Here is a 17,146-nt window from a genome sequence, read left to right as displayed (position 1 = left end):
TACATGCAACATAAGAACATAAAACAAAAATTTTTAAAAATTTGAAAAAAAATTGAACAGATTGAAATAGAACCAGTTCGCAGCGTATACTTTCGGACTTAAGTGCACGTGCAATGCCGTCTTCATACTGAATGGTGCAGAGTCAACGGTAGATAAAGAGTGCTATATTTATTAAATAAATTCTTTACAAAATGTCTGATATTGCGCTCTATCACTTCACTCGGGTACGTTTCTAATAAAGTACTGATAGTACCTCTAGTTACGGTACTGACAGTACTACATTATAAAAAAAGTTCATCCGTGATAAAATCCGTGATTCCAAGATTAATTACCATGATTGATGTACACTGGCTTTCATTACTTTGGCTACATAACGACAATGTGCACGGTAATTTTTCTATTTTCTTTTCTACTAATAAAATAATGTTACCTTTTATTTATTGACGATTTTCGTCTGCTTAGCCGCTTGCATGATAATCGATACTTTTTTGTATTGCGTCTTCTCCCATAAATTCGTTCATTAACTTCGTCGCACATTTTTCACTAATTTCACGCGTTTCCATAATATCACTTTATGAAAGAATGAAAACTTGAGCTGTCTACTAGATCGCTCGATTGTTAAAGTACTTAGCACACAAAGATGTAATAAGATATCGCACGCGACGAAAACAAAAAACTAGCGAAAAACGCGGCGAGAAGCGGCGAGTATTGTTAGTGTAAATCAGTCCATGCTTTACTGCGGTGCAAGCAACATGTGAGTATGTAATATATACGTAAATATTATAATAATAATTTATAATAAATACTTATATAATAATTATAATTCTTTTAATATTATAATAGAAAATCTTTCAGAGTATACTGTAATAAAAAATAACGTGAAGTAGTGACGTATATACATCGAAGTAGTGACGTATATACAAAATATGAGAGGAATCAATTGCTATAAAGAAAACATACAGTTGTTTTTGAGAAAAAAATATGAAATTGTTAATTGCAAATTACATATTTTTTCTTGGAAACAACTATGTGTTTTCTTTACACCAATTGATTCCTCTCATTATTTTGTACATAAAAGTATCAAGGTAAGATATTCGAAAAATGAATATTTTACTAGATATTTTTATGGTTTATGTAAAATTAAGAAATGATTTCAAGCCTCATAACTCGAAAAGTACTCAATGAAGAAATACTTTATTATAGTGTTTTGAAAAGCTCTCGAGATAAGCTATAAGAATAAGTAATAAAAATAGGGGGTTCCATTAAAAAAATTGAAGGTAGCCTTCATGTGACCTTCAAACAACTTTTCAAGATAAAACCAATGATACCATCTTATGTCCCCCTTCAAGCCATACAACTTTTGTCTGAACAATTTTTTTGTATTCGGCTTACCAACGGAGATATTCAGGTGCGTCGATTAAAATGGGCCATGGTGTATATTTTAATATTTATACATTAATTTTATTTATTATATAAATAGATCCAGGCAACAGAAAAGAGAAATGCTGAGAAAAGAAAGCGAGAGGATGAAAGATGACAGAAGGATGAAGAAAGATGAGGAAGATAGAAGAAGGAATAAAGTTGAGAGAAGGAAAGAGGAAGAGAGAAGAGAGAGAAAGAAGAAGGAAGAGAAAGAACAAGAAATAAGAAAAAAAAGGTTTTGTGTTATTATATATATATATATTATATATATTATATATATTATATTATATTATATACAGGGTGAGGCATCTAAAACAGGCCACCTGAATAACTCCGTTGGTAAGCCGAATATAAAAAAATTGTTCAGACAAAAGTTGTATGGTTTCAAGGGGGACATATGATGGTATCATTAGTTTAATCTTGAAGAGCCACCTGAAGGTCAGCTCCAACTTTTTAAATGGGACACCCTATATGCTTTCGCATATTCTTGTAGCTGATCTGAAGAGCTTTCCAAAACACTATAATTAAGTTAGTTTTCATTAAATACTTTCTAAGTTATGAGGCTTGAAATCATTTTTTAATTTTACATAAACCGTAAAATATCTTGTAAAATATTCATTTTTCGATTATTTTACCTTAATACTTTTATGTACAAAATAATGAGAAGAATCAATTGGTGTAAAGAAAACACATAATTGCTTCGAACAAAAAAATGTAATTTGCAATTAACAATTACATTTTTTTGTTCGAAGCAATTATGTGTTTTCTTTACACCAATTGATTCTTCTCATTATTTTGTACATAAAAGTATTAAGGTAAAATAATCGAAAAATGAATATTTTACAAGATATTTTACGGTTTATGTAAAATTAAAAAATGATTTCAAGCCTCATAACTTGGAAAGTATTTAATGAAAACTGACATAATTGTAGTGTTTTGGAAAGCTCTTGAGATGAGCTACAAGAATATGCAAAAGCATATAAGGTGTCCCATTTAAAAGTTGGAGCTGACCTTCACGTGACCTTCGGGTGGCTCTTCAAGATTAAACTAATGACACCATCATATGTCCCCCTTGAAACCATACAACTTTTGTCCTGAACAATTTTTTTGTATTCGGCTTACCAACGGAGTTATTCAGGTGGCCTGTTTTAGATGCCTCACTCTGTATACGGGACATTCTTTGTCAAAAAGGCCACCCCCTCTGTCCAAAAATTGAAGCAACCTAGAAAATTTTTCCGCGGGTCATTTTGAAGCTACACGTATGTAGTTTTTATTGAGCTGTGGCCTTTTCGGAAAAACCAAAATGACGGACCTCAAATTGGTATCAATACGCAATGGTACGGAGATACGAAACACGAACTATTGGTTTATAGTCAATAAAACCATTTCAATTCAAACTAATGTAAGAGTCGATGCGTCTTCTAAGCTGTAGGGATAAATTTGTATAAAAGTAAGGTATCCGCGAACCAACAAAAACCAATATGGCGGGGAAAATCATACAAATCCCAAAAATATCCGGAAAAACGCACTTTACGAAAAAAACGCCCCTCACCATTCTTCAATAGTTTTCAACGAGGAATACGATGATGTCCTTGGTTTTAACCTTGACTTCAAATGTCATTTTCAAGGTCATTTCAAGGACAACTGTTCTTTACTACAAAAAAAATCCGTATTCTGGACTGTATGAATGGACAGCACGTAAAATTTGACATCCAGATATGTATTCATTTGACAAAGTCAAAATGTCCTCCAGGGGGTCAACAAACAAAAACCAATATGGCGGGAAATTTCTCTGTTACTAGAAGAGCAAATACTAAGCATTTTCTGCATAAAATTCTACTCCTTTGGTAGCATAAGAAAATCGTTTAATAACTACCGTTTTTGGTTGTTGAATAGTAAACGAGTGGTTTTTTAAAATTTCGGATCCTGGTAATGCTGATGAGAATCTTATTATTAACAGTTGTCCTTGAAATGACCTTGAAAATGACATTTGGAGTCAAGATTAAAACCAAGCACATCATCGTATTCCTCGTTGAAAACTATTGAAGAATGGTGAGGGGCGTTTTTTTCGTAAAGTGCGTTTTTTCGGATATTTTTGAGATTTGTATGATTTTTCCCGCCATATTGGTTTTTGTTGGTTCGCGGATACCTTACTTTTATACAAATTTATCCCTACAGCTTAGAAGACGCATCGACTCTTACATTAGTTTGAATTGAAATAGTTTTATTGACTATAAACCAATATTTCGTGTTTCGTATCTCTGTACCATTGCGTATTGATACCAATTTGAGGTCCGCCATCTTGGTTTTTCCGAAAAGGCCACAGCTCAATAAAAACTACATACGTGTAGCTTCAAATTTTCCCGCGGAAAAATTTTCTAGGTTGCTTCAATTTTTGGACAGAGGGGGTGGCCTTTTTGACAAAGAATGTCCCATATATATATATATATATATATATATATATATATATATGTGCAGTGTTGTGCAAGGTACTTTATTTTCAGTACCTAGGTACAGCCCAGGTAGCAAGATGACGTCTAAAGACGTCTTAAAGACGTCTATGACATCATTAAGACGTTATTAAGACGTCATTTGACGTCATTCTGCTACTAGGGAGGTACAGGTACTCTGGAAAAAATGTACCGACATACAGATACAGATACTCTGCAAAAAATGTATTCATATTATGAAATACCTCTGCCTTGGTACATTTTTTCCAGAGTACCTGTACCTGTACCTCAGTGCTGAAAATAAAATACCTTGCACAATACTGTATATGTGTGTGTGTGTGTGTATATATAAAAGAATCTAAAAAGAAAACAATACATGTTATATATATATATATATATATATATATATATATATATATAACATGTATTGTTTTCTTTTTAGATTATTTTCTTTTTTTTGTTAGAGTATTCTTTAAATTAAAGTCCTGTAAATAAAACATTTAATAAACGACATGATTGAATTTGCAGATTGGAAAAAGATATAAGAAAAGATGAAAGAAGAAAGGATGAGAAAAAAAGTGAGATGAGTATAGAAGAAGAATCAACTTATGAAGACGAAGAAAATGAAACAAAAGAGAAGGAAAAGAAGAAGAAAAGAGGAAGAACAAAATTAAAAGAAAGAAATAAAAAGTATGTATTTTTAAATATGTATATACAAAAAGTTTTAAAATTATTTCTATTTTGTAAATTTAATTTAATTTTTTAATTGTTTTGTACAAGGGCCTCATTATGTACAAATATTTCTACATTACCTACATGGTATCATATTACCCACATGTTACCCACATGTCAAAATTCTCATGCAGCCTCATTGCTATAAATCGGTGAACTATAAGGCGTGAAAAATGGTCTCGTAAGCGAGAAATGACCCAATTTACGTTGCGTTCCATTTCATAATTATGTGCTAGTGTTGTGATGTGCAATGTATTAAGGAAACTTGTAAAAACGGACGGATACTAAGCTGTATAAGGAATAAACTTTAGAAAGTAACATTTTCCTCTCCTTTCGACAGCTGTCAAATCGCGTGTTTTTTCGCATTTTCAAGGCTTCATTTCGGACTCAATTTACGGCTATTTATAAATTGTGAAAGGAAAGGATTAGTATCCGTCCATTTTTACAGGTGTGCTGAAGAGATTGGTAGTCTTATTTCATTCAAATATGTTTTTATTTAGATGTCAGTCGCAATATAAATCTGGATGTCCTTTCTCGCTTATGACGTCACGATTTAAAGATGGCCGCGGTGACTACTCCGGAGCCTTAACTGATCAATTGAGAATGATTGGTATCAACAAAATATCTCATGATATCCAAATAAATGTAAATATTGATGGATTGCCATAGCTAAAAGTTCAAAAAGTGAACTTTATCCCTTTATTCTGGGAGAAATTTATCCAAAAATTTCCAGCCATTGTAATCGGAGCTTATCATGGATATGAAAAGCCTAACTCCTGTAATACATTTTTGAGAGAATTTATTGATGAATATAACATTTTACATCGAAGCGGATTTGACTATTGCAATCAAATTTTTACTGTTACAATTAGAGCTGTAATTTGTGACAGTTCAGCACACGATCTTTCGTCACATGTACAAAAGATCACAATGGCTACTTTGGATGTGGAAAATGTAGAGAAGAAGGAAATTATTACAATCATATTATTTTTTGAATTCGAGTGCAGCTTTAAGGTAGTTGTACCCCAAAATCAAAATGTTGAAAATTTGCTGATTTTTTTAGCAAAATTTATTTTTGTTGTAAACAACACGTACGTGAAATTTTGGATCGATTGCCCGTACAGTTTTCTAGATATTCGCAGTCAAAGTTCTTACTTTTCACAATGATTAACATAGGGCAAATGGCGTCGACAACGACAAAACGTGTATTTTTATTTTTTGTAAATGACGAAACATTGAAATTTACTCCAAAATTCGCACAAAACTAATTAAAACCTTTATGAAGAGGATATTTTTTTTGGGGAAGGGCCATCCATACAGTTGTAGAGTAATATTAATTCAAAAATTGACAATTATCTATTTTCGGGGTATCTCGATGAACAACTGCTGAAGGAATTGTACACGTGGCAACGTTGCCTGACCACCGCGCGGCGCGCGCGTGGTGCTCGATTCAAACCGAGATCGAAATATGGTTTGGTTACTAGAAAAAAGCAAATATGTTCATGTGAAAATATAAACGATTTATTTCAATAAATATATTTGTAATAACATTATTTAGATATATTTTGTCGCATTTTTAACAATTTCAATAAATATATTTGTAATAATATTCTTTATCTATTTTGATGCATTTTTAATAATTTCAATAAATTTTTGTATTATAGCAGCATTATTAGTAACGTGAGGTTTTTTGTTGTCCTTTTTTTCTGATAAAAAAGAAATAAGCGAGTTTTCCCCATCTCTCGTATAAATTTCTTTTAACTGCTCAAAAGAAATATCAAGCGATGCAATTTTTCTTATCATATAATTAGATAAAATGGATTTAAATATAGATAGGTTATTACTTTGGAATGTATCACAGATTTGTCAATATAATCTGTTACTTTCATTTCGAATCTCTTTACATTTTTTAATATAAGGCTCACAGGAAAATTTGCAACAACTAATTGTTGTAATATTGATACATCAAATACAGCTTCATGATAATTTTCATTTTTGGAGTGATTTTCCAATAAATCTTTAGCTAATTTAGATAACGTACACATACCTTTTCCCTTACGATCAGGAAATTTTTGTCTAAATAACTGTAAACTATCACAAAACCCATAAACAATCGACTTAAAACAATCAATTAGCGAATATTTTATACATTCTCTTAAAAAAAAATGATATATCGAAAGAAGCATTATGTGCTATCAATATACATTTTTTACTTTTACCTACTTTACATAAAAATGCATAAAACGCTTGTAATGCATCCACCATAGACAACGTAAGTAATTTTTCATTTCGTAAATATAGTTCTCTTCCGATATTGTGTAAGCCATTGATTTCAGAAGCAAACTTATCTACATCTTGAGTGGGCGTTACATAAACCGAAAATACATTTTCTTGAACTATAGCAGCAAGTTGTAAAATATCTGAATTTTTCTTTCGGCCTGAAGTTTCTAAATCAAATACAACCATCTTATAATCTTCTTTTAAATCTGTATTTTCAATTACTTCATTGAGACTAGATTTTTCATTGTTGCTACGTTTTTCAAAAGCTACATTAGACTTATAAGTAATACCTTCCTCTTTTTCATTGACTACTCGCAATTTTTCTCTTTCTTGTCTCAGTTCATTTCTTCTCTGCTTAGACGTTGTATATTGAGATTTTATAGATTTGGTTACGTTAATTTTATCTAATTTATTACAATGATTTAGCATGTGACTAGTGATTGGAAGATTGATTGATTCTTTTAAATCTTTCAAGTACATATTTCCATCATTCTTTACTAAAACAGCACTAGCTACTCGAATATGGCCAGATGTACTTGTACTGTAACTTTTATTTTTTGGAAATTTTCGTGTAACTGTATGGTTAAAGGCTTCATTAGCTTGACTAGAAGCAGAAATGCAATATTTAAATGCATTATCAGCATAAACAGAAAAAATTTTCCTTTAAGTCTTCATAAAACTGTTCATTTGTGATAGTAAATTTTGGTTTATACAGCTCAGCATTATTGCCAGAAACTTTTTTGCACCAACGACCGCAATTTTCATGTTTGTTATATAGATGATCAGGAATACAGCGGACGTTATTGCCTAATTCTATACTATTGCCTTTATTTTGCGCAATGGCATAGCTAAAGCATTTTTTTATGTGCGATATAAATCCTTTTTTTCTTAACTGGCTATGTTTACATTGCAGACCATAAATTTTTTTTGAAAAATTTTTTTTCACATGGTTCATATCTGCTAATTTATAAATTGCACTTTCTTTATTTTTTTTTATTAACGGCAGGCATTAGAGAACTATCTTCATTTCCAAACACTAATTTCACTTCCAAATTAGCCTCTTTTAAAATATTACTATCAGCAATAAGATCGGAACCGGCATCAGCTTCCATTGCTTTTACACTGCCAGTGAAACTTAGTCGGCAATCGTGTTTATCCTTCGCTCGTCCCAGGCTGCACAAACGGCATTTTCTCTTACGTGTACGATAATCTAATATTTTTTTGGATAAGAAACCTATTATTGCCCCGTATCCATTCAAGTTGTCGTAACTTTTACCGTTTCCGCGTTTCGACTAACCCATATCGTAAAAAACAATGACATTGACAATGTTGCCTATAGTTTTGTCAAAATCTTGATTGTTATTATTATTATCAGCTGCAATTGCTTCATTAATATTGAGGAAAAATTCTTCTTGACTACTTTAGACTATATTCAAATTCATTGATGAATATGAAATGTAATAAAAATTAGTATTTTTTATACGAAGACTACTTTGAACTATTTTCAAATTCATCGATGAAATTCTGAAACGTGCAGTAATTGATATATAAAAAAAATTTGTGAAATGTTATTTACATTTCCTTTCGCAATTCCTCAATATTTCGAAGGACCAACTTTCTTTCTGTTAAAGCAGCTTTTCTACAGGAATTTCTTGCTGCTGCTTCAATCGCTGGACCAATTTCTTGTTCATATTTTCGGAAAATTTTTGTTGAAATTGTTGGAATATCCAAACAAGCAAGAATTTTATTGAGCTCTGTACAACCCACTCCTGCATTCAAGCTACCTATAATCAAATTTATCATGTATAAGTCTAACTTCTTTTAAATTCCCATACGTATTAATATCGTTTGAATCCTGTCTAAATTTTTTTGCAGGGATGTAAATGAACATTATTAATTACCTAGAACTGCATTTGTTGTAACATTATTATGTACTTTATCTTTAATATAAACTCGAGCATCTTCAGCGACAAGATGAAATTCTCCGGTGTCAACTCGAGTTAATGTTTGACATTGGTCACACTTTACCATAAAAGTGGAAAGTAAACCTCGCTTAATTTCTTTTTCAATTCTTTGGAGTGACAAATGTAACTTGCATTCTTTACACTTGAGGTTTTGGGTGGCACCCGATTGACCACGTCGCCAATTGGCCAATTCAAAATAGGACTCTCTGATTGGTTAATCGTTGCTGGTTACCCTAGGCACAGGTCGATATAATTGGCTGTGGTCAATCGCAACGTGGTCAAACGGGACGCTCCCGAGGTTTTTTGCCAAAACTTGAATGTCAACGATCCTGTTTCCTATGCAAACATTAGACGGTTCAATTTCTCCGGAGATTGCATTATGCTTTTTCTTCCAATTTGAGCACATGCAGCTGCTACTTTTTCTCTCCTTTTGAGTTCTTTTTTTTTTATAAATCTCCCCTTAGGATTTCTTGTAACCGATGACATTTTGCATGAGCGACGCGACGGTAGAGGTTATATAATGATTTGAGAAAAATAAATATCCAACCTATAATTGAATTAAGAGAACGCGACGTTGCCACGTCTAAACTTTTCATTTTCACTACGTGGAGCATTAGTAAATTAATTTTTGTTCATGTTATTATAATTTTGTATTACCGTGTAAATAGTTTTAATACGAATTGTATTTCTCCTATTAAGATTTTTAGTGTACAAATTATATACAGGGCGATCCCGAAAAACCTTCCGTCTTTAAAATGACGTATTCCTGACACTATTCTAAGACAATTTTTTCTTTACCAAAATTTGATTTGAAGCGTAGTTTTTGAGTTATAAGCAAAAATAGTTAGTAAATCACGCGTCGAGTACAGGAGGCAGGCAGGGGCGGCCCGGCGCGCCGTGAACGCGGGCGCAGCTGATCGCCCGACAGGCGATTACCACTGCATGAGTCACTAACTATTTTATCTTATAACATAAAATTATGCTTTAAATAAAATTTTAAAGAAGAAAATGTCTTAGAATTACATCAGGAATACGTGTTCCTTAAAATAATGTTAATTATTAAAAGTTATTCCGAATCGCCGACCGTCGAACGCTGTAATCAGCTGATTGCTACATGCGATGTGTGTATGGTGGAGTGTGTGCGTAAAAGAGAGAGAGAGAGAGAGAGAAAGAGAGAGAGAGAGGGAGGAAGGGTAAGGGTGAGAAGGTTTTAGCCGATTGTTCGTCTTATCTCGCGTCAATCACGCGCCACGCGCAAGGCGTTTATTGTTAGATGTCGCGTGTCGCGTTTCTGGCAACACATAACCCTCGTGGTCGCGCAGTCTCCGCGGTCCGTCGCTTCGCGTCGAGTCATGTGTTCTCTCGCATTCGCGTTTCTTTTAAAGTAATTTTAAGTCTCGATAAAACGATGTGAATCGAGTGAGTAATAAACAGTAAACTCGTTATCGCGTAATCTGTGTCAATCGAGTGTAAGAGTGTTTCGAAGTGAGAAAGTTTCGATGTGCCGCGCATCTCTAACAATCAGCGGTGCAGCGATCTAATAATCGTGCAGCAGTTACAACAATACGTAGCATGAAGATTCGCTACGCTGCTACCAGGTGAGTGAGCAATAAGTAAGCAGAGTAAGTGAGTGAGTGAGTGAGAGAATGAGTGACTAAATGACAGAGTGTTGTAAAAGAGAGAGAGAAAAAAGTGTATGCGTACGTGCGTGCGTGTGTATGAATGTCTGTCCCTTTTACCCTTCCTCCCTCTCTCTCTCTCTTTCTCTTTCTCTCTCTCTCTCTCTCTCTCTTTCTCTCTCTCTCTCTCTCTCTTTTACGCACACTCCGCCATACACACATCGCATGTAGCAATCAGCTGATTACAGCGTTCGACGGTCGGCGATCCGGAATAACTTTTAATAATTAACATTATTTTAAGGAACACGTATTCCTGATGTAATTCTAAGACATTTTCTTCTTTACCAAAATTTTATTTAAAGCATAATTTTATGTTATAAGATAAAATAGTTAGTGACTCATGCAGTGATAATCGCCTGTCGGGCGATCAGCTGCGCCCGCGCTCGCGGCGCGCCGGGCCGCCCCTGTCTGCCTTCTGTACCCGACGCGTGATTTACTAACTATTTCTGCTTATAACTCAAAAACTACGCTTCAAATCAAATTTTGCTAAAGAAAAAATTGTCTTAGAATAGTGTCAGGAATACGTCATTTTAAAGACGGAAGGTTTTTCGGGATCGCCCTGTATATTTTGCACTTTTTATGTCATTTTCTACATTGACTGGTGCAGTCGGGGTACAACTACCTTAAGAACAGATGAAAATTTCATTAAATGTATTGATGAAAATCATCATTCTGGAACATCATTATTTGAAGAAGCAGATTTAGGGGTGGTCTCGCAATTCCCACTTGATTATATGCACTTTGTTTGTCTCGGAGCTGTAAAAAAAATCTTACAAAAGGTAACAAAAGGATCTCATAAATATATTAAGTTTTTCTGCTAAAATGATATCTGTTAAAAGAAATATCTGTAAATTTAAAAATCATAGCAAAATGGATTCCATCTGAATTTGCTAGAAAAACTCGGGAATTAGAATATCTTGATCGATGGAAAGCGACTGAATTGAGATTATTTTTATTGTATGTAGGTCCAGTTGTTCTTCAAAATTATTTATCAAAGTGATGATGTAGAGTAGCGAGGATAAGGAGTGGATGAAATAAGTTTTATCACAGATTCATTGAACTGTATTTTAATATTCAGTAACTGTACGAGAAGAGTCATGAAGCATGAAAAATATATAAGAAACGAAAGAATTTAAAACATAGAATACATAGTGTAGAGAGAGAGGTTATACATTGCTCAATCTAACACAAAGAAATATTTCATCCATTTTATTTCTCTACACTGTGCAATCAGGATTCTTTGTCACAAAACAGATTGCAAAGATAATAATAAATATGCTACAGATTTATTGGAATATTTTATAGGGAAATGTACTGAATTATATGGTACCAATTTTTTGATATATAATATCCATAATTTAATTCATTTAGCCAGTGATGTTTTAAAATTTGATCATCTTGATTCATTCAGTTCTTTTTCATTTGAGATTTACTTATATAATATTTAAAAAACATTAAAAAGGCAGAAAAACCTTTACAACAGCTGCACAATAGAATTTTAGAACGTATTGCATGTAATTTTGAAAAAAAGAAAAATTTATTTTTCGAAAAACCTACAGTGACATGTAAAAATCATAAAATATCGAAAGAACTTGGTATCACCTCATATAATATTACATTTTAATAAATTTACACTATCAATAATGAATAAAGCAGATCAATATTGTTATTTGCAAGATAGGACTATCGTACGCATTAAAAATATTTGTTTAGATCATGATGAAAAATCTATTTTAATTGGAGAATTATTGATGAATTTTGTAGCTTTTTCAAATTATCCTATTGATTCAAAAGAACTTGATATTGCAGTCGGGAATCAATGGTCTCAACAGACAATTATCAATGCAAATAACGTTAGCAAAAAGGCTGTATGTATTCCATATAACAAATCTTATTGTTTTTTGCCCTTGCTACATCTAATTGATTATTATTTTCAATCCACAGTATAAAAAATAATGATCTAAAATTAGGAATTTAAAACTTTATTATTATATTATTATAAATTAGTATTAATTATACTTAATTATACTTATATTATAGTATTAATTAGTATTACTATATTATTTTTACTGATTAACATAATATATATAACAATATATATGTAACATAATATATACGAGATGTGTTCACAAAAAAGGGGACTTTTTATTTTTCTCGAAAAATATTTATTCATCAATATCTATTTTGTCCCCTTCAAAGTAATCCCCCTTAGATATTATACACTTGTGCCAGCGCTTTTTCCAATCCTCGAAGCACTTTTGATATGCGCTTTTTGGTATGGTCTCGAGCTTTTTCAGTGATGCGGTCTTTGCTCTTCTGGCCGCTTCCATTGGAATGATTGGGCTTTGGTTTCGACGTCATAGCCATATACCCATGATTCGTCACCAGTTATGACCCTTTTGAGCAAATCTGGATCGTCGTTGACGGCATTCAACGCACGGACAGCTCCTGAGCAATGTCTACGCGACGTTGTTTTTGGTCGAAATTCAGCAATTTCGGAACAAACTTCGCCGCCACATGTTGCATACCCAAAACACCCGAAAAAATTGCATGGCATGAGCCAACCGATATGCCGACATCCTCAGCAACTTCTCTAATAGTGATTCGACGATTCTCCATAATAATTTTCTTCACTGCTTTGACGTTGTCATCGGTTGTTGACGTGCTGGGGCGTCCAGGGCGGACATCGTCATTAACATCTTCTCGACCTTCTGTGAAGAGCTTGTACCACTTGTAAACATTTTTTTTGCTCAGAGTAGACTCGCCAAATGCCACAGTCAACATTTCAAGTACGTCAGAGCACTTAATTTTATTTTTCACACAAAATTTAATACAGATTCTTTGATCCATTTTTTTCGATAGCAAAAAATCGCCAAGCACACCAAAACACATCTAACCCTTATATCTGTGAAAAACAAACCAAACATGCAAAACAGCTGATAATGTCAATATATGTTGGGGACATGTGTACCCACATAACAAAAAAAAATTCGAAAATCGAATGTACGTAGCCCACGAAATTTGAAAAGTCACCTTTTTTTTTGAATACACTTCGTATAACAATACCCTAACAGCACATGATATCATTCGAATATTCTATACTCATACGTTACAGATGTAATATACGTTACAGATGTAATATACTGTGTCACATCCGGCGATCCATAGATCCCTAGATCTTTAGATCTAGCAGAAAGATCTAGCAGAAAGATTTTTTTCTTTTCTCACTATCCTTCATCCAATAAGCTACAAGCACAAACTAACATGAAACCAAGAGAGATACACTTATACGTCACCTATAATAAAATGCGAATCTGAGAGAGATATATATATGAATCATCTATACGAGCGAGATAGACTTATATGTAATACTTAGGAAAGACAAAGATCGATATAAGGAAGTCCTTTTAAATATAAGCTTATTTTATTATACAATTATATAAAAATATAATGTAAAATATATCTAAAAGATTAAAGAGAATCTATTTATGTAAAAATCATGATAAATAAACAATATTTTAAATAATTAAATAATTATTGTAATTCTTTGAAAAGGGTTATTTATCGTAATTTATTATAATGTACCCAGCAAACCAAAATATTGCAGCTACATTGCCGCAACATTGCTGCAATATTGTAATATTGCTGTAATATTGCTGCAATATTCTGTGTTTGCTGGGTATGTAAGACACGACCTTGCAAGCAATGCATTCGGAAAATCAACTAATATGTATTCTTAGAAAAACTTTCTCTTAAAGACTACCCAAGAAATTCGCAAAAATCCGTTTCATAGCTAAAGAATTTGTTCTTAAAACTCCGTCATAAATTACCCCTACCATTCAATTTTAAAAGTGTATAAAAACTCTTCCAACAACGGAAGAGCAGCTTAGTTCATTCTCATTCTCCTTCTCAACCTCATTCTCATAGATTCACTCTAGACTTAAATACTCTAAACTTAAAACTCTCACTCAAATTCTTACTCGTACTGTAAACTGCTAGACCAAGTCAAGTCAGAATAAAGAATTTAAATTTTAAACAAAAGTATATTTCTTTAATCATCGTCAGTAAAGGAAACCCAACTCAAAGCAGTTAATTATCCCAGGGTTTTATCCCCTTAATCGCAAGAAGAAGAACCCATAACTAAGACGTTCTGTCGAACTCGGAAAACTGTTGGAAAAACCTGCCTCACGGAACCAATTGATCGCGATGTTACCAGAACGTCACAACAAAAATTTGGTGGCAACGGTGGGATAAAATACGCTGATTCCTTCGAATAAACCGGACTGAGGTCTGGATCGTGTCTACATTTCAAGAGAAGAGGAATACCTTGTCCAGAAGGAACACGACAGCAAGGATAAGACTGCAAATAAGGAATCAAGTCTTCATGGATTTGCGTATTCTCATACTTTTCTTCACTGCGTGCTATATGTAAGTGCTACGAGTATCATATTTCGATTTCCTTCGTGCGATATTTATTAAGAATATTCTACAAATATGTCTCATACTGGGGAAATAGATGCGTTGACTAGACAAATAGGAAACATGAGCGTAGCCAACGATACAAGCGCCAATCATAGACCTAGTAATAATATACCATATGTAAGCTTGCGCGACGTAGTCGAGACAATTCTCCCATTCGATGGAAAAAAATATGCCAGTATCACAATTCGCTAACAGCTGCTTACATGCAAAAAATATGGTCTCTCCCAGAGCAGAATATGATCTGGTACAAATGATTAAAAACAAATTAGTAGGACTTGCTTTAAGAGTGGCTTTAAGTGGAGAATATAACGATATAGAATCTTGTTAGCTGTCATAAAAACTAGATTTGCACCTGTTTATTCTTCATCACAATTACACGGAGAATTTACACTTTCTAAAGTATCACAGCATTCAGAATGAATCTGTGGTGGATTATGGTAGCCGCGTATCAATGCTATTGCAACAATTGAAATCCTGTTATCAGACCGAAAATCCGAACCAAGCGATCCAATTTACTAATTCTGCAGAAGCTAATGCCATCAAAAATTTCTTAACAGGATTAAAAACTGACATATATACTAGACTTTATCTGCGTGATCCTGTCAGTTTAAATCATGCTATTGAATCTGCCATAAAGGCTGAAGCTGAATATAATGAACATGCACAAAGAATGAAAATTACTGAGGGACTTATGCAATCAATATGCTGTAATAATTGTCTGGGATATGGACATAATGCTTATTCATGTAGCACCATTAATCCATTGGCTCAAGTAACTCATGTCCAATGGCAACCTAAAGTTTGTACATTATGTAAAAATTCAGAACATACACGTGCAGAATGCAGAACTCCTCAATCAAGAGGCTTAAATTATCGAAACACTCCGATAAACAATATGAATCGAAATATGAATTATAATCAAGTAAATCGACAAAATCATACAGCTTCCAGAAATTTTAATTTAGTATGCCGTTATTGTAAAATACCAAGACATAGCATTGAACAGTGCAGGAAAAAACAATATAATAATGATCCACAAAATAAACTAACTCGATCCAACAATCAAGAAATTCAAATTAGAGAAGGTCAGGGAAACAGGGAGCGGGTGCAGCGAAATGGCGCAACGCTGAACGAACGCCCGCGAGTGCGCCTAGTGACTCCCGAACAAACTCACGAAGAAGCGCAAGAATAAACCTCGCGTGTAACAAAGTCGGTAAACCACCTTCCGTTATTTTACCCAGCAAAGATTTGATAGAGGAACGTGCTAATTTTATGATAGATATTGGTTTTGACATGAACTTGATAAAGAAGAATTCTCTTCATGAGAAGATGCTTATTGATAATAAAGTCGTATTTGAATTAAGCGGAATGAAAAAGGTCGAACTCGCACGTTAGAATATGCATTTTCGGCACCGACACGTTATTTCATGTAGTTCCAGACGATTTTCCGATTCAACAGAACAAAATCCTGGGCACAGAATTCTTCAAAAATCAACGAGCAACTATCGACTACCCGAGGGCCAGTCTAGTTGTAAACGGAATTCCATACCATTTTCATAGTGATGAAATTGTCATGATCCCAGTACGAATACGGAAACAAGTTTTCATACGAGTAGCGTTAATCCTGAAATAAAAAACGGATATGTTCCGAAATTAGATGCAGGGCCGCAGGTGTACTTAGGTAACGCCGTCGTATCCAATCATCACGGAATTGCATATCTATATGTTATAAATTTATCAGATAAGGATATAAAGTTAGTGATCCCTACAGTAAAACTATATCCGTTTAAGGAAACAAAGAATAACAAAAAAATAGAGGAAATCAATGAATCCGAGTCAAGAGATCTAGAATCACGAGTCAATAAAATATTGCAATTACTACGTCTCGATCGTTTAAACGAAGAAGAAAGAGTAAATGTCATTAATTTGGTAACGAAAAATAAGGAAAGATTCCATTTACCAGGAGAAACTTAGGAGCAACTAATATGTTAAAACACCGTATATTCACAACGATGACCGTCCAATTAATGTCAAACAGTATCGATATCCTCAAGTGCATAAGGAAGAGATACAACGATAGATTGGAGAAATGTTAGAAAAATGTGTAATAAAATGTGTAATAGAACCATCAAGTTAT

The 17,146-nt window shown here is 33.4% G+C and overlaps 1 protein-coding gene across 1 annotated transcript; it reads right to left on the bottom strand.

Annotated features, from left to right (window-relative positions):
• Positions 1-5,303: 5,303 nt before the first annotated feature.
• On the bottom strand, positions 5,304-12,894 carry LOC112639326. Its single transcript, XM_025412814.1, has 4 exons — positions 12,749-12,894; positions 6,828-7,488; positions 6,652-6,721; positions 5,304-5,380 (listed from the first exon to the last, which is right to left on the bottom strand). The coding sequence occupies exons 1-4, from the start codon at positions 12,892-12,894 to the stop codon at positions 5,304-5,306; spliced, it is 954 nt and encodes a 317-aa protein (XP_025268599.1).
• Between the last annotated feature and the right edge of the window lie 4,252 nt (positions 12,895-17,146).

This window comes from Camponotus floridanus, unplaced genomic scaffold (genome assembly GCF_003227725.1).
Source record: "Camponotus floridanus strain SB8 unplaced genomic scaffold, Cflo_v7.5 scaffold574, whole genome shotgun sequence".
Taxonomy (NCBI): Eukaryota; Metazoa; Arthropoda; class Insecta; order Hymenoptera; family Formicidae; genus Camponotus; species Camponotus floridanus.
This window is presented reverse-complemented; position numbering and strand designations above follow the sequence as displayed.